At 36.1% G+C, this 19,359-nt stretch overlaps 1 protein-coding gene across 3 annotated transcripts in view; it reads left to right on the top strand.

The window, feature by feature from the left end:
- LOC149798166 (transient receptor potential cation channel subfamily M member-like 2) overlaps window positions 1–19,359 on the top strand; it is a 211,945-nt gene that overhangs the window by 13,203 nt on the left and 179,383 nt on the right. For 2 of the 3 annotated variants that reach the window (XM_089963276.1, XM_089963273.1), the window contains exon 2: window positions 14,665–15,337. In XM_089963276.1, coding sequence (XP_089819402.1) covers window positions 14,665–15,337 — 673 coding nt within the window. The remainder of the gene's footprint in view (window positions 1–14,664; window positions 15,338–19,359) is intronic. The other variant, XM_089963274.1, reaches the window with a different exon arrangement.

Raw genomic sequence — 19,359 nt, 5'->3', positions numbered from 1 at the left:
ATCTTACAAAAAGTTGTTCACTTGCTTATATTTCATGTTTCATTGACTTGGATTAAGTTTCTCTGGCATGATTTGCCATAGTGTCATACAGCTTAGTATTTGGATGTGTCTTCATGAATACAATATTAAATCTTATCAAAAGTATGTAGCTGGTTTAGATTTCTTATCTGACTTTGGTCATGTTTTGCACTTCATTCTTAGGCTCTATTGGTCACCGGCATGAAACTGTGTGGGCCCAGTGTCATCATCCATAGTGAGGTCACTTTGATCTCTCTCTCTCTCTCTCTCTCTCTCTCTTGCTATTCAGTGACTTGTACAGTTTTGCACTGAAGTTGATTTCTCAGGCATTATTGGTTGCAGAGGTATGCAACTTTGTGTGTACCTTGTTATCTTGCCAAAATGAAGTCATATTGATTTATATATAAAACACATCAATGACTAGTTTGTTTTCCATACATATAGTTTCTCATGCACTTTGAGTGGTACAGTAGGTGGATGGTGGGGCCTTTGTATTCAGTGAATACATCTCTGGTTCATCACATCATAATATTTCAGCAGTCATTTCAGTTACAGGGACTTGGGGCCATTTTTTAAAACCAATAAACACAAGTTGTAAAGTAATACTTTTGCATTTGAGTAGTTGTAACATTCATCCTTTTTCCAAGGAATTTTTTATGCAAGGATAGGGGAAGATCCACACCTGTTTTGTATTATATTATGTCATTATATGTCTACAATCCCTGCATTACAGGTATTCAAGTGCTAAACAATAATTATAAGTTTCTTATACATTTATCTGACACACATGTCCTCCCACACCATCCCCATCCTTTGTTGCTCTAAATGGATACCTCCAGCAGGTGAATCATAATTAGAAGACTGCAGAGGTAACCACACCCTGCTCATAAGCATAACATGTAATATTAAATGAGAATACTTTATGTTGACCATTACCCCATGGGAATTGGTGTTCATTTGTCGCTGTAATGGTCAAGAATAGTAGAGCTGATGCTATGGTCTGTCATCCACTGTCCATCAGTTGAGTTTGTGAGATAATTTTGCCAATACTTACTTTTTGAGACCTTTGGTAAAAGTATGATCTAAACCAGTTTAAAGAAGGATTGTCAGATCTGTAACAGTTCAGCTTTGTAGCAGAATTTCATGATCAGTGAGATCAAAAGCTTTCTTGAAATCAAGGAAAACAATCCTAGTCATAGAACCATTATCCATTTTTTGTTGTGAAAGATCGGTTAATTTGGTAAGTTCTATTTGGCATGAGTGGTACTTTCTGAATCTTGATTGTGCCTTATGAAATAGAGTAAATTTTAAAAAATTCATAGACCCGCATGACTACTTACTTTTCAGATAGTTTTGATAAAATAGGTAGACTGGATATTGATCTGTAGTTCCCAGGATACTTCTTTTCTCCATTTTTAAAGATAGGTGTAACCTTTGCACATTTCAAGGTATCTGGAAAATTGCCACTAATTATACTTAATTTTATGAAAATCATATGCATCAACGACTTTGTTATTACTGGTGCAACAATTTTTAGAATCCATGGACCTGTGGATTTATTAACATTCAACTTATTGAGCATATCAAAAGCATCAGCTACTGACACATATTTATCATCAGGATATTTTTAGCTCTTTAAAAGAGCATCAGACTCAATTGGGATGTTAGTCTGGTTCTGAATACAGTTACTGGAGATGCTTGTGAAGAAATTATTGAACATTTCAGCAATGCCTTTCTTGTACATATGTTCTTATGTTATCAATTTGCTTAAGCCTAGGGGAAAAACAGCTGTTCTTGGGTGGATGAGCTTCCACAATGTTTTAATACTCTTACTTTCATCAATAGCCTGTTTATAGTAGTTCTCCTTTGATTTATCTATCAGGTGCTCAGCTTTATTTTCTATAATTTTCATCTCTTTTTTCTTATGGAAATTATCTCATAGGTGCCTAGCCTCATTGATCTTGGATGTAGTTTGGTGGTTAACCCATTTTGTTGTTATTGGCACATACTTGTCTAAGGATGCTTTGAACATCTGATACTATTTGTCTAAGGCAGTGTTGACATCAGCTATATTGCAAACTGAGTGGAAGGGGTTGCAAAATAAATCGTTTTGAATTTCTCATCATCAAAGTACCTGTATTTTATTTCAATGTGGTGACCATTTTTAGACAACTTGGGAACATGTCTAGTTATACAAACCAGATAGTGGTCACTTAATGCATTTACTGGCACATTAATTTCACTTTTATGTTTTCAGATTTATTATTATAAACATGATCAATGAAAGTAGCACTATTGTGTGTTACTCTAGTTGAGGTGTTAATTATTTGCATATAAAGTTATAGGTTTCAGAGTTTCTTTTCCATGTTAATGGTGGAGTTTTCATGTAGTCAATGTTAAAATCACCTAATATGATTGTTTCTCAATCTTCCTTTATTAAGGCATTCTGAATTTGATCCTCAAATCTCTCAATCCAAACTAGGTGTCCTGTAAACCAAATGTAAGGGTGTTGGCTTTGATTGGGCATTTGTTACTTAGATCAAGATACTCTTCACCCCAATAGTCTCTAGATCAGGGGTCTCAAACTCAAACCATCTTGCTGCATGGATGCATTTTCAATGGCCACAGGATAGAGCTTGGCGCGCCGCATACAGCCCATGGGCCGCTTGTTTGAGACCCCTGCTCTAGATCAACACATCTGTTATAACTAATGGAACTGTCAACATAGAGAACACCCCCACTCCCCATGGATACCCTATCATTTCTTTCAAAGTTGAAACCCTGTATTTGGAGAGCCAAATCATCAGTATCAGAGAGAAAGGTTTCACGTAGACCAGAATATTGACTGATCTAGTTTGCTGTAACATTAATCGAACCTCATTCAGTGCAGGGGGATATGGTTGATATGTATGTCGACCACTTTCAGGCCCCTTTTGAGGAGGCCTAACACAGGACAGTTTTGATTGATTTTTTAGACATGGCACTATGCAATGTATTGTTTTTAGACTTGACAGATTTCTTTTCATCACCTTGATTATTTACATAAACACATGAGGAAGATAACATGCACAACCCCTCTGTTGTACCATGACCACATATAAATATGAGACTGATTTAGAAATGTACAAGAAGACATTGACGTATTCGACACCTGAGAAGCCTCAGAGGGAGAAGTAACTTTAACATTATCACATAGTTATTTACATGTTAATAAGCTGTGCACACAAATAAGATAGTGTTGCATCAGAAAATGCAGAGTTGGATATTTGTTCAGGAAACATAGTACCTGTATTGTTACACTCGGTTTACTTTAGAGTGTGGATGCTGACAGTTAAATAGTGGATTGGTGTTGTGCATTTACACTTAGTTTCATTGCATTCTGTGCATATTTCTAGTAAAACATTAAACTTGTTATTGATTATTTTGTTAGTGAGATTGTGAAAAGTAACAGCCCAGCATCTAGTACAATTGGTATTCTCTTCATTGCCATACCCCTAAAGATTATTATTAGTTGAACAGCTTTTGCATGTGTCCGAGTCCATTGCAAATATAACACCAGATGGCTTTGCTATGGTGGCAGATTTCTGTTACATGGCCTGTTTCACCACAAAAATGACAATTAGTGGATTTTTTCCTGAGTATAGCAATTTCTATTTCTAAGTAATAAAGCAGTTCCTTTTGTACTCGGGTGAATTTTGTCCCACGAATAGTTTTACTTTCACTTTATTTCCTTTGTTTCCATAAAATAATTAATGATACTGGTCTATCTATATACCTTTGTGCAAATTAAACTGTTCACATAAATCAGTAAGTATTTCATTTACTTGCTTCACTCGTGCATCAACACGAGGTATCCCAAACACTATTATGTTGCTTGAACATTTAGAACGCAGAGTATAAAGCAAACTTTTGCATTTGTCTTTGATTTCATCCAGGCTGTGACTATCACTAACATCATTTCTGCCTATCTGAATCAATTACATCATTTATTTTTGCCCGGGTTAATTTCTTTACGTGTGTCATCATTAGCCACTTTGCTCTCATTCCTTTAATGATAGAAGAACCAATAATTGAAGTTCCATCATTGTGTCTGGTGGACTTTGGTTTATTGATATGTCTATTGTTTGTATCATATCTTAATGGTCTTCTATTTGCTGTGATGGGTGTAACTAATTCTTCTATTGTATCTGGTAATGTGCAGGCATGATGAAAGAAGCTCCTGTGCTTCATGAACCATTTTATCACCATCTTCATTTGTACTGGCTTTTTTGGGGGTGGGGTAGGGTGTCCATCATCAGATCTTTACAGACCATTCAGGATAGCCCTCCTCCCTAACTGTAATTTTACTAGAAGGCTTAGTGTTTTTGTTTAAAGTGCTTGCTATTTTCTTTAGTTTTAATTTTTGTGTACCAGTTTTAATTTTTGTTTATTTTCTTTATTAATGTATTTTTGGGGGGACTTGTATGGGTAGTGTCTTGGTTGTATGCATTATTTGTCCTTTTGAATTTTTTTTTGTTTTAATTTTTATTTTAATATTATTATTTTTTACTTTTTACACAATTTCTGTTTCAGTAAGACTGTCCATCTAACTGATGTCATACTTTATTTCATCTAGGTATGATAACTTATAATGCTTCTTCCTTTGTCTTTCGCTTTCTTCTGATGTTGATTTTGATAGGCCTTTTTCTTTTTCAAGTTCCTGACTTACAGATAATCTCACTTTATTCTTCTTCACTGTTCTTTCCTCTGTTCATCTGTTAATTTTTTTGTGGGGGGTGTTTTTGTTCTTGTATTACTTCTTTTGCTTTCTTTGTTGTTGTTCTCTTGTTTCCTTAGTTGTTGATATTATTTGCTTTTGTTGTTGGTTCTGTTGTTTTTCTTGTCTTTCTGTTTGTTTCTCTTTTGGTTTTTGTTTTTGTTTTTGTTTGCCATTTGGTAGTTGTTGTTGTTTACTCTTTTGTTGTTGAATTGGTTGCTGGGTCACTTGCTGTCTTTACTGTCGTGTCTCTTTTTCTTTTCCTACTGGTTGCTGTTGTTGTTGTTTGACCATTTGTTTTTGAGTTGTTTGCTGTCTATGTTCTTGTTTCTCTTTTTCTTTTTCTTTCTCTCCTGCTTGTTGCTATTTATTCTGTTTTGGGAATATTGTTATCTCACTAATGTGGTGTGTCTCTTATATTTGTTGCTGTTGTTTTGTTATTTCTTGTTGTATTTGGCACCTCTTGGGCGTGTGCCCCACTTTTCCACATTTATGGCATTTCCTGTGGAAGATACATCCTTTGTACCGTGTTTTTGCTAAAAAGCCATGTAAAAAGAATACTTTCTTGATGGTATAAAGTTTTTTTCTTTCTATTTCCAGTATTCTGGTACTGTTCTTTATCATGTGTCCAGGGATGGTGTCCCTTCTCACTTTAGTTACTTTGTTTTGGAATTTTTGTTGGAATCTTTCTATCATGGCTTACAGTGGAATAAAAAATTCTCTGGGTACCGGTATATCCACTATGTGCAGTTCTTCTCTCCTCTTTTATTTTCCTCAGAAATGGTTCTGTTTTTTTTTAATGATAATTGTTCCTCCTGTAATTTCTATTTCCCTGTATGGTATAATTGGTTCCGTCCCTTTTGGTCTCACTATAAAACCTTTTTTCATTCATATTCAAGCTGTCAGCTAGGTTTGTAAATTCCCTGTTCCTTATGCTTAAAGCTGCTATCACTGTACTCATTCTTGGTTTTTGATCTACCATTATTCTTGTTGTGTCTGTTTCTTGTGTTCCCTTTTTATATGAACATTTAAAGTATGATCCTTCTGTTCTATCAATTCTTTCGGTATCAAAGTATTTTTCCAGTTCTGTCAGTTCTCTGTTTCTCGACATCTTTCTTTGCTTGTGCATCTCGTACACTAGGTTTGTTTAAGGTTTTGAGAAAATTAGTTGTATTGTGTTTCTATCTTGTTTATCTCTGTATATCTTTGTATATTTGTCTATCCATTTATCTCTGTCAGGCCGTGAAAGCTTTCTGCAGGTTCAGTTCTCAGTGGACTTTACTCTGTTGGACTTTCTCGCTTGTTTAGGGCGGCATTGTACTGTACTGTGCTGTGCTGTACTGGCTTGTGTGCTGACTGAACACTTCCTTTTGGCAGGTATTGGAGTGGCCTGGATGTATGCAGCCATTTCTGAACTCTTTGTCTAGCAATCTCACACGTTATAGTGACCCTTTTTCCATAAATAGCCCCTAATTATTACCTCATTTCTTCTGTTTGTTTCTACAGGTTACTAACAGGCATTAAGAGTTTATCAGTATATATTTGTTTATACTTCTTAGAGCCCCAATGCCACCGTTAAGTACAAAATGTTGTATATGCCAAATCATCTGAACAATTCTCAGTCTTGAAAAAGATTTTGGTTTTAAATATCATTGGGTTCCATTAAAACCAGATAATATGGATGTTTTGATCACATTATGAGCCATGTCATTTCTCCATGAGAAACCCTGCCATTTTTCACATATGTATGAATTAATCCAATGTTCATCGGTTACATCTATTGGTCAACTGATTTTGGTCAAAAGTTGGATGGTATCACTGTTGTAAACATAAGAGGCCAACACCACACTGTCGCATTTCACCACATTGTCATATTTTCTTCAGCCCAGTTTCTCCCTTCAAAGTATTCCTGCACACCAGCTGATCACCATTTTCATATGAGTCTTTTATTTATCTAATGCATGCTTTTTTCTTCTCAGATCTGCTTTAAAAAAGTGGGCTTGTCTCTCTCTATTCCCTCTTGAATCAATTTGTGTGTCACGTGTGAATGTTGTTGTTATTAGATTAGTCACAAATGGAATATGTTGAATGTATCACATCATTACTTTTGAAACACTCCCAAAAAAGAATGGAATTAAAAGTGACTTCATCGACTGAATTAAGGGGTGGTACCGCTTAAATCTAAACTAAATATTTGAATGTCATTTAAACCTAATATCTTGATTATTTCAGAGTTAGATAGATTTTAACAAATCATTTACTTCTTTCCAAACTTGAGTTAGATAGGAAGAATGGTGTAATTTATGATGAACGTCAGTATTGGGGCTTTAATCTTTCGTCATATTGACACTTGAATGATATTATGATATGTTGTTGGTCCTAAATGAAAAAGGTGCTGATCTGACATTCAAAGTGGATTATTGTATTGACATGTAATTTTCAGCAATAGACATTTGACGATTATTTGGATCTAAATGAAGATATTTCCCCTCGCACATCCAGTAAGAGCCCTTGTAATGTCTGATTCATAATCAAAATGGTGCTAATCAGATCTCAGATTTTTTGGCTACATCAGCTGTCTTTGAAATCTTGCTACTTCTTCAGAATTGATAGCTGTAGCATTACATGGGATGTTTAGTAAAAAGACTTATTATGAAATGTACTTTAATCAAAATGGAGATGGTGCCAATCAGACCCAAAGTATGTCAGCCATGTCAATCTTATTGATTTTATGGAAGAAACAGTCTTCACTTGGATTTATGGAAGTTCTTTTTAATCAGTAGAACATCAGTCCCTTCTAGGGATTCAGATTTTGGCCAGTAGAACATCGGTCTCTTCTTAGGGACTCAAGTTCTGGTCAGTAGAATATTAATCTCTTCTATGGACTCAAGTTCTGGCCAATAGAACTTTAGTCCCTTTTAGGGATTCAGGTTTTGGCCAGTAGAACATCAGTCCCTTATAGCGACTCAAGTTCTGGCCAGTAGAACATCAGTCTCTTCTTAGGGACTAGTTCTGGTCAGTAGAATATTAGTCTCTTCTGTGGACTCAAGTTCTGGCCAGTAGAACATCAGTCTCTTCTAGGGATTTAGGTTTTGGCCAGTAGAACATCAGTCCCTTCTAGGGATTCAGGTTTTGGCGAGTAGAACATCAGTCCCTTATAGGGACTCAAGTTCTGGCCATTAGAACATCAGTCTCTTGCAGGCATGATTGTTCAAGTGTATGCTGAAAATTTCATGAATAAAAGTTAAAAAATATTCAAGTTAATATGATTTGTATCTTTATTGATACCTGTATATAGTGGCAGTCAGCAGTGAGATAGATTTTAGGCTTGAATGCCTGACATGCTTCCATTGTGACTGTACATCACTTAATGTTTCACACCTATGCCAGCAATTATATTTTTCAGTTGTCAGTTGATTTGGTATGCATTTGGGGTTTGACTGAGATACAGTAATGTGTTAATTAGTGCACAATTAGTGTTTTCCCTGAAGCAAACAAAAAATCACTTTACCTTGTGCAATATCATGTATGCACAGGCAAGAATGTGATTACCACAGGCAGTCAGTAAACTCATTAACCACTGGAGGATTTTGTTGTTTTTGCCTGAAATGCGAGTAGGAAATAACATTTTGTGGGTTATTTCTATTTTTTGAATACATCCTAATACATCGACTTTCAAGAGACTTTCCATTAGCCTAATGCCTAGTTGTGTTAGAAACATCATTTTTCATTGGTTATTTTGCTTGTGCATGAGCAGAAGTGTAAAAGTTTCTTTTTTGTTTTTGCTTAATGGACCCATCATTTTCATATTGAGACCCCTCTTTATTCCAAATGCCCACCTTATCCTACTTTTTGCAAAGGTTCACCTATCTGTGTGCAGAACAAACTGGTCTGCCTTGGATATGAGGCCAAAATGTTAAAAATCCTGACACAAAATCAGATTCTGACCACGAGCAAATTTTGGGTGGAAAAAAACGGGTAAAAAATTTAGGTTTTTCTCTCTGTATTTTGTAGTGCAACTGGAACATCCTGATTTTTTGGTATTGTAGAGCTACATCTGTCTACCTTTCTATAATATCACCCACTTTAGTGTATCATACATGACCTTGACACAACAGCTCGGCAGTAGGCTATTACCTCCTGCCACATAAACGTGGTGCCAGGGGTTAGTGAGTTAATCAGTTTGGAATCTTCTATCCTTCAGCTTCATAGCTTCACCAGTATAGCACTGAAGTGGGCTCTTTGCATTATATCTGAATATATATGATCACCAAACATCAAATTAAGCTAGTGTTACATTGTGTATCTAAAGTAAATACTATTTCAGTGCATGGACTGAGGGAAAGCAAACTTGGGACTAATCAGCCCGACAATGCTTTTCAGATCAATCATGTTCATTTTTTTAGAAGACAAACTGTAGCTTTTTTGGCATGATGGTATATAAACACAGGGAAGATTTGCAAGTTAATGATTTTCAAAGCACCTGGTTACAGGTTTTACCATAGAATATCAGGTCTTCTCTTGTCATTTACATTTGTAAGAATCCAGATGCTAATGGAATGAAAGTTTTGAAGTCAACAAATTGAATCATTCCTCTTTTGTGACATTAACTTACAAATTGAGAATTACTGGCTCAGTTACATGGCCCGATTTGGATTAGTTTAGCATGTAACTAAACCAGTTAGGTTTGTCCCTTGACAAAGTCAGACTCGGAATCACCATATTTAATGCATTTCCACAGGTAATGTGGTTTTAGTTGATGTCCCATCCACTGACCTGAGTGACCATTGCTCCACATTTCTAACTCGCAAGACCAGTGCTCTCACGCCCAGTTCTTCTTACCAAACAATTTCATATATAAAACTATAATGAGCTCAAGTTCCACGAGGAATTAAAGTATGTTCCGTGGAATATTATAAAATTTATTTATTTGATGATGTCAGTTATTCTTTATATTCTTGGTACTCATGCTTTATTGATGCAAAAAAAGTATATGGTAGCTAAACACACAGGTACTCAACGCAAGCTTAATGTTGAGAAAAAAAAAACAATAATCTAAAGGAAAAAATCATACAGAGTGACAAAAACACCTTAGATTTCCTTCATGACCCATTCTGACATATGACCCTCTCTATCACAATATATAAGAGAGAAGGTACGGAACTTCCAAATACTTCGTTCCACCCATGACCCTTGATTTCCTTCTGCTATTTCCGTCTTTAAAGGCACACATCCACGCTATATGGCTTGTTTTACGCCTGAGATATTTTTCTATCCCTCAAGCCATCATTGACTTTTCTACGTTGTACCAAACTGAAGTTACGGGCTCTGAAACATGGCATTTTCGCGAATTTTGTCTTCTGGACAAGTGCGTGCACATGTGAAAACTGGTGAAGAGAGCTAAATGTACCATGTTTGCGACTCTACGATGCATCCCTTCTTGAATTACAGAAGTGGTCGATGCAAAAATACGTTTTTACATACCATTAACTGGATTAAACTTTAGGAATCCTGTTCCATGCAAGAATTAGACATTGTCTTCTTCACTGCACATACATTGTTTACATGCATCTCTATTTTCAAAATAGGCAAACTATGCAGCAGACACTTCAACTCCGAAATATGATTGGCTCAAAAGGTTATACTTATTATCAGAGGAGCACATACTTGTCTCAGCAGTAAAACTTCGCAAAAATGCAACGTTTCGGAGCCCATAACTTCCATTACATTGGGCATCTCCTTTGACCTTCATGATGTCTATTTGCATATCCCTATATTTCATTCACATCCCAGACAGCTCCAATTTTCCTTGGACAAAGAAATTTTCAAATCCGGGTTCTGCTGTTCATAATTGCTTCTGCACCCAGAGTCTTCACCCGAGTTGTGGGAGGTGTAGCATCTTATGGATAGAAGAAAGATTGAATCCTGGCACTTCTAAAGGCATTATGAGCGAACACATCATTGTCTGCTTGCCTTTACCTATCTCTATAGGGAACCTTGAATGCCTATGGCAGTCTGGTTCCCTTAGGATGTCTCCATATTGTTACAATAATATTGTCTTAAACTAAGTAAAAGAAAAGAGTGAAAACCAACAAGTTTTGTAAAATTGAACAAAAAATATATTTCTCTAGAATAGAAAGTGAAAATTAAAAAAAAGAACTTGCAATATTGTGAATTAAATCCCAAAAAGTCCTTAAAGTTCTATCACAAGTCCAGTTGAATGTGTTTATGTGCCTGTTCTTTTGAATGTGTTAATGTGCCAGTGGCCTTGATTATGATAATGTGCTAACAGCCTTTTGATGTATTAAAATACTATAATCCAGAAATGGCCTTGTCTAAATTCACTATAATTCCAGATTAATGTTTCTATCCAAGAACATTATTGATGAGCATCTTGTATTTCCAGTGGATACGATTTTGAATAAATTAATCCATACAGTTGAAAAACTGAACACTTCAATAAGAGTGCTTCAGATGTTAAGGCAAGAATGAGTAATTGTTAGATAAACAAGATTATATATATATATATATATATATATATATATATATATATATATATATATATATATATATATATATATATATATCCCTGTACTTGACCTAGGTTGTAATTACCATTTTCTGGAAATACTCCGTCACTTTATGGAATTTTCCATTCTAGAAATAAATATACATAACAATATGCCCCCCTTTACATTTTTCTCCTTCTCTCACGGATGTTACTGTAATGATTGGTACCTTTCATATACTGCAGATGGCTGTGATAATTAATCAGTAAATTAGCTTGTGTTATCTTGCCAAAGGACCAGAAAGTTTTCATTGGTTTCTAAAATATATCCAGCTGAGTAAGCAAGAGAGTAGTTTCTCAAGTAATAGTTCATAGAACTTGCTACATCAGTTGACTTTTTTATTTAAATAAAGTGTATGTGTGATTTGGATTTCTAACATAACTTTAACAAGTTTCCTGTCATATTGCTATGATGTCTGCAGTGTGACAGTTTATACTGATGTAAAGTACTGGGGCATCATGCTGCAGACATGTAGCATTATGTCCCACCCAGTCACATTATCCTGACACCAGACCACCAGTCCTAATACATGTACTAGCTGCTCAATGCCAAGTGCTAACTGAGGCAGCTGCAAATTCCATTTTTATAAGTCTTTGGTATGATTATCTCAGGGTTCAAACCTTCAACCTCCCACATCTGAGGTGGATATTCTAACCACTTAGATCACCAGAGCGGTTGATTTAAATAAAGAAGACATGTCACATTTATGATGATTACATTGCAGCTTAACTGTTGTTAGCACTTGGAATTTCCCAACATTTTCATTTATCACTGTTTTGTCATATATTGTTATCTGTTGAGAAACTTTTTGACAAAGATGATCTTGCAAAATATATTTCTTAATAAAATTAATATTAATGATAATAATAAAAATAATGACTTAATTTAATGAGGGTAATGTCCATCATACTAAGGAACTTATTTATTTACAAATAAGCACACACACACACATATATAATATATATATATATATATATATATATATATATATATATATATATATATACACACACACACACACACACATATAACACTATATTTACTTTCTTTCCTGTCTCTCACCAGATGGATATTCGCCCATATCATATATATCCCATATCATATATATTAAACCCATATAGTCAACATGCAATATGTGACAAAATGATGGGTAGAATAATATTTAATGATGCCCAGAGGCATTCATAAATACAGTTGTTTTCATTCTCAAGTTGTGAATTTCATGATGTTGATTCCAAATTAATGATAACAAAGCACCATTTTCAGTTATAGAATGAGCAATACATATATATAGAGTCTTCATGTACAAATTTTGTTTGTGATTTTATAATGTTAAGGAAAGAGGAACATATACTTTTTTCCATTACAAAAAATATAGAATCTACACCTGTCTCTTTATATATGTGGGTTCATGAGTTATCAAGGTGCATTTAAATAAGAAAGCGGTGTATATTTTTGAAACTAGAGAAGATTCAGTGGATGTTGAAATTTTTTATGGTCAGAGTAGTAGATCAGGTTAACAAAAGCAGGTCTCCTGAATGGCAAATCTAATATTGATCTCGAGACTTTACCACATGCACTCGCTTATGAGTCCAACCATAAACTGCTCAGATGCAGATCTGCAATTGCATAATGCACCATCTGGATCTGTGCAATTTGTAAGGAGTAATTAGTTGAATAAACAACATAGACCATTATCTGTTGGTGCATTACGCTACAGCAGATCAGGATCTGTGTTGTTTGCAACTGGACTCAACTTACAAGTGAGTATATAATGTATCTTTTAATGAAAATTTGTTAGAAACAAATATCGTCAAAGGATTTGTATCAGTGACTGCATGCATTGCACTAGTTACTAGATAGCCCTGTTTGAAGTTATTGATTATGTGAGCATTTTGGTATTAAACTCAAGGGGTTTCTGCTGTATTAGACTTGACTGCATGGAAGAATTATGTTATTAGTACAGAAGCCTTGTATTTAATAAACTAATCCAGATTTTCAGTCTCACAACTCTGATTGCCTCATGAAACAGCAAGTAAATGTATTCATGATTGTACATATTTATTTTCCCAGCCATTTGTCCAGGACAGGTTACTTTGGAAAAGTGACTTGTCCAGACCAATTTTTAATTGTTCTATATTTTGCCTTCATAATTATACTTGAATAATGTTTCTTGAAAATAATACCTCTCAGACATCCATTAGCGATACCATGGCAGCAATCTTGCTAGACAATGAGACTTATGATGTCTAGTTTGTCCAGGATGAAAATGATGCTCATCAGATCTTCAACATAGCACTATAGTAGCCATCTTGAAAAAATTACTCTTGAATAAATAATGGCATTGAAATGGGGTTTTCATTACAATACTTCATGCAACATTTAACTGGTTTTGCATAAACATGGTGCAGATCTGATCACTAAGATATCTGTACTTTAGTGAAAGAGGCTTGAAAACAAGATCTAATTGACCATGAGGTCAAGTCTGAGGTCATTTTTTTACATTTTTGTACTCCATTGCACTTTTGAATAAAATGATGTTTACATATGCAAGAGAATTTTGACTCAATTTTGTATTTAGTTGGATTCCAATGAGCAAGGTGATTGTCTGCACTGTAATATTATTTTAAGGTTAAAGGTCTTTACTCTGGTTTTAGCTCTACGAACTTTTTAAGATCACATGCAAATATGAAAGGATTTTGATCAAAGCAGGTTTATGGCCATAAGAATACCTTGAATTATACTGCTTAAATAACTTTGCTCACAACTTTAATTTATTGACATAATCAAACTTAGCATGTGGGTATATCTTGTCAGGAACAGATAAAAACTTGTGTGATCTTATGTTCATGATATCAGGTTCAATGACAAAAGCAATAACAATTTTTTACTGCGCTTGCAGGTGTGTTGTGATTGTTTTGCATGTAAGAAAACATACTTCTTCCCAACTTTGGAATATTAGAGATAGTTTAAATAGTCAACAATTAAAAGAATAAATGGAAAGTAGAAATATGCTTAGTTTGGAATCCTGGAAATTCTCTTCTTCCAGTAGAGCTTCGGTCCCTTCAAGGATACTCATAGGGTACCATTTTGTTGATTTCATGATTGATACCATGAAAGCAATGCCTCATTATAAAATGATCTCTTTCTGCACAGTCCCTGGTCTTTCCACCCTTCCAGGCATATGGGCAAATTATATTTGCATTGAAAATGTATTTTTTTCCAGACCATGAAAGATGACACAGAGGAAATGATTATATATTAATTATATAGATAACAAAATAGATATAGATTTATACAATTCTACTCTTTCCTTTACAGGAAGGTAATGGCAGCATTCAAGAAGAGGAACCCCTTCTTCTGTACACATCTCCGAATGTGACCAGTCAGGAGTATGCTGTGGACAGTTCTTCTCAGCAGAAGCTCAGAGAGCGTGGAGAGGGATCCATTTCCATTGCTTCAGATTTCTCAACGGATGAAAAAACTCTATTGGCCACATCACAGCCAATTCAGGTCCCAGGTCTGAGTCCATCTGCCCTGACAAGCCGACGAGCATCAAATGAAATTGATCTGCGCTACAATGCCTCTCAAGAATTCAACATAGTTCAGGCTAGTGTCAGGACCCCTAGTGACGCAGACCATGAAGAAATATTCCTGATAGAGGGAGATCATGTGAGTAATCAGTCAAATCAGACAGCAAGTTTGTCAGAGACACGGTTATCAATGAGGTCACAAAGTCCAGTCTCAGGTGGGCGAGGTATATTTAAAAGAAAGACAACAGGGAGGTTTGCAGTCAGCCCCACACCACAGACTGCCATTGGGAAACATAGTTCTTCTGTGACAGAACTGGGTTCAAGTGTATCAGTGGACAACAATTTGCCATCTGCAGCTGTGTCATCTTTTCATTCTGCACCAAATATGCAACGGAAAGTCAAACTGAAGTTAACTGTGTCAAGGATGAATAGCAGAACCAGTGCTAGCCCCTCAACTGAAGGTAAGCAGCAAGTTTTTTTGTTTCCCACATCTGAAATGTTCTCATGTGTGTGAGTTGAATGTATTGTAATTATTATCTAGTTCTGTTGGTCACAGATTAGATGAGCTTATGCATTGACCAGTCACCTATTGTCTGTGCATTAACACAAGTTTATTTTTGGTACCCCTTGGGACATCGATTATGTCCACCCCAGCAGCCTCATTGAAAATCTTATTGCTGCTGCTTCTGAATGGATGATGTCTTGTTGGTCCTAAATGAAAATGGTGCTTATCTGACATTTGGTATTTGAAATGTTGTTATTGCTCAGTAATACCAGAAATTGTTTCACCATTAGGCAGGTGAGAAGAAGAATCAATTTTATTTTGGATTCCTGGAAATTCTTTAACCTTGTCTGTTTGGTGTGATTGCTTGGACTCATCCCAAGCAATGATAGGTGGTACATTTGAACCTCTGATAACCCTGGACAATCAAGACACCAGCCTAGAGTCTTTAACAACCACATTCAGCACAGACAGATCATTGGCAAATATCATGAAACAGAAACCTTGGGTCATATCAGTTGTCCTTGAACTATGTGACAAAAGAAGAGAACTGAAAAAGGGGAAAAGATATCACATAGGAGCTAGAAAATACAGAGATAAACAACACGATCAGGAAAACCATGAAAAAGACAACAGAGTCCTGGATAGAAATACAATGCTGTGAAATCGAAGACCAGCATTGCTATTGGTTCTAAAAAAAAGTTGATGCACATGATTGTCATATCCATTTTTCTGTATTGCTTGTGAAACATGGATGCTCACGTCAGATCTACAAAAAGGATTCAAACCTTTGAAATGAGATGCTACTTGGGCATCTTATACATCGATCATGTAACCAACAAAGAGATCCACAACAGGATCCAAGAATCCTATGAATACTCTTGACCACTATGAAAAAATACAAACTGAAGTGGTAGGATCATGTCTAAATATCATCTGGACTGACTAAAACAGTGTGAGTGGGCAGAAGAAGTGGCAAACAGAAAAAGGTGGAAGACAACATTAAAGAGTAGACAGGCATGGGGTTTAGAGATTCCCAAATGGCAGTATAGAACAGGGAAAGATGAAGAGAATTTGTTGTAGTCATCTGTGGTGCCCCATTGACCTCATGGGTTATGGGATTGATGATGAAGAATGGAGAATTGTTGCCATGGTTCACAAGTGCAACCTACGTGCCCATCTGCAGAACAGTTAAACCACTTTGCTGTTTTCTATCCAGCAATTTTCTCTTTGTTACTTTTCATCTGTCTTGTCTTCATTTATGTGCTGGTAACTTATACCCCATTTTACAAATCAGTTCTGAATATGCTAGTTAGGGTACCATGTCTATCCCACCCTTAAGGGTTAGACTACACCCCTGTTTTAATATACAAATAGTTATGGGTAAATCTTGGTATTATACATAATGCAACATAGGCCCAACCTCAACTTAATAGGAACTCATATTCCTTTATTTTAAAGATGAACGAGAAACATCAATTCGGTGTTTTTTTCCAATTCACCATTGTATATGAAATAAAGTTTGTGTGACTCACTTCACTGTTATTGTGTATATCTGTGTTGCTTGTCGAGAACAATAAAGCTTTAACAATTGAACATCATCATTAGTAAGAAAAGACCGTTTCTCATGAGTGAATCATTGTTTACCTTCTGATGTCAGGAGCGAGTGAGACACAGAATAATGAGCACAGTTTGAGGCTCGTGTCATGTGTGACATTGATCCATTATAGTCCTCTGTTTAATGATCTTGTATTTTCGGTTAGTGTGACCATTTGTCTATATACATCAAACAGTTTCCTTATTTTCTATTTACAGTAACTGAACATGAGACGTTTCCAAGAAAACAGACAGGTTTCTTGAATTTAAAACCATGTGCTACAGATTCATTATAGTCTGATACACACTTAAGTTGCAGACCAGTCGATATTAAAAAAACATGGTGTCAAATATTAAGTTAAACAGGCTTTATCGATGTGACTCGTGGATGTTATAGGACTAAAATAAGTTGGAGGAGAGTATTTTGTCAAAGTGAAGAACATGTTGCATCAGAAAAGGAGAAATCAATTGCACTTGACAAATTTTGAAAGAAGAATTGGTCAGTGATGTAATATAGCTTTTGGTTTTTTTGGACTTGACTTACGACCTTTCAGGTGTTTCACCATTTGTGCTGGTGGATGAATTGGGACAAAGTCCTGACTGGGGTCCCCATTCATGTAGCTGATCTCCATTCCAGTTGGTTTGCCAATGTGTCCAATTCCAGTTGGGGTGCTCATTTAGAGCCAAAGAACAAAACTCTCTTGAGTCACTGAACTTCCCACATCAACAATCTAGAAATGAAAGCTATATTTTTTAGCATAGCAATGGTTCATAGACAGAATAAGGGAGAATGTGTCAATATTCTCCTCAGACAACAAGTCCATCGTAATGATAGCACATCTCCTATGCCAAGGATGCACACATCCCCATTCTGTCTGCATGGTGGCCTGGAACCTCCTCCTCAGGGCAGTGTTAGAGAACATCACCCTCCAAGTTGGCCACATTCTGGAAAAGAAAAAACATATTAGTGGACACTCCAGGACAGGCAAAGCAATCTCCGTGGAATGGTCTGTTGACGGCTCCATAAGAGAGTCCATTTTCTCACTGTGGGAAACCCCCCGGTGGACTTGTTTTTGACCAGGCTCAGCAATAGAGTTCCCTTCTACATTTCTCCAGCCCCAGACCTGAGAGCATGAGCAGTGGACACATTCAGCTTTCAGTAGAATCGTCGGTCCACATATTCTGTCTTGCCTATCTAACTGCTACCTCAAGTTCTACAAAAGTCAGAAATTCCACTGTTCATATCATTCTTAGAGGTCATGTTGAGTGATCTAGACTGAATTCACAAAACACAGGGAGGGGCCCTGAGTGGCCGAGTGGTCTAAAGCACTCTCCATTACGGATCACTGCCATCTCACCTCTGTCTGCATGGGTTCGAGTCAAGGATTCGGCCAATGTAGGTATGTGAGAAAGCTTGCCAGTAGCTTCTCGTGGGTCAGTGGTTCTTCCTGGGGTTTTCCCGGGTTCTTCCTCCACCATTAATACTGGCCACCATGCATAGCCTATCGTGTACTGAAAAATGGTGTTAAACCCCACCACAACAACAACAAAACACAGTGTTCCCTCCTAAACAACAACCTTCACATTCTCCACGTTCACGCTTGGCTCATCTCAGGCAGTCTATCCACCAGAACAAGTTCTCAGCCTGGTTGCCTGCCAGTTGCATCATTCACACCAGGAGATCTTCAACACCCATGGTCCATGAAGCTAGATGGAGAATCTGTGAGATTGGTGCAGTAGTAAGCACATTGATCCAAGCTATCCATCTTTAATTTCCATTGCTGATTTCAGTATCATTAAAGTTGATGGAGCTGCCATTGCCAAGAGCTGGGTGCCACCAAATTGTTTTTGGTGGTATTGTGGGTTTTCTGAACATGAAGTGATATGTACCACGGTATGCCACAATAATATTTGTGACCAATGTTCTGAGATACTATTTTAAAGCAAATTCCCTCTGAAAAAATATTTCAACTTTAAAAGAAATTGCGAAACCCCACCATTGAATAGTCAAAACCTTGAAGTAGATAAAAACCATGAAGTAGATAAATTTGCTATGTGCATGTTAATCTTTGTACAAGTTGTAATCTGAAAATGTTAACTGAAGCAAGTTGACTAAGCTTACACTAACACTGTTAAAGACATTGTGCTGACATTGGAGAGCTTGTTGTTGAGAATGGAAGTGTAACAGTTGCTAGAAAATAACCAAAATATTATTTATTCTTAGTTCTTAATCTGACAATTTTCCAAAAATTTGGATTTAAATTGAATATTTTACATAATGTCCTATTTGGCCATCATGTTGGCATGTGATGTGTGTCATTTGTGTGATTAAAAGATCATGATTAGAATTATAATATACATGTATATGTAAAATTCAAAATTAAT

This window comes from Sinohyriopsis cumingii, chromosome 6 (genome assembly GCF_028554795.1).
Source record: "Sinohyriopsis cumingii isolate HCF-2022 chromosome 6, ASM2855479v2, whole genome shotgun sequence".
Lineage (NCBI taxonomy): Eukaryota > Metazoa > Mollusca > Bivalvia > Unionida > Unionidae > Sinohyriopsis > Sinohyriopsis cumingii.
The sequence above is the reverse complement of the archived record's forward strand: the minus strand, read 5'-3'. Positions and strand labels throughout refer to the sequence as shown.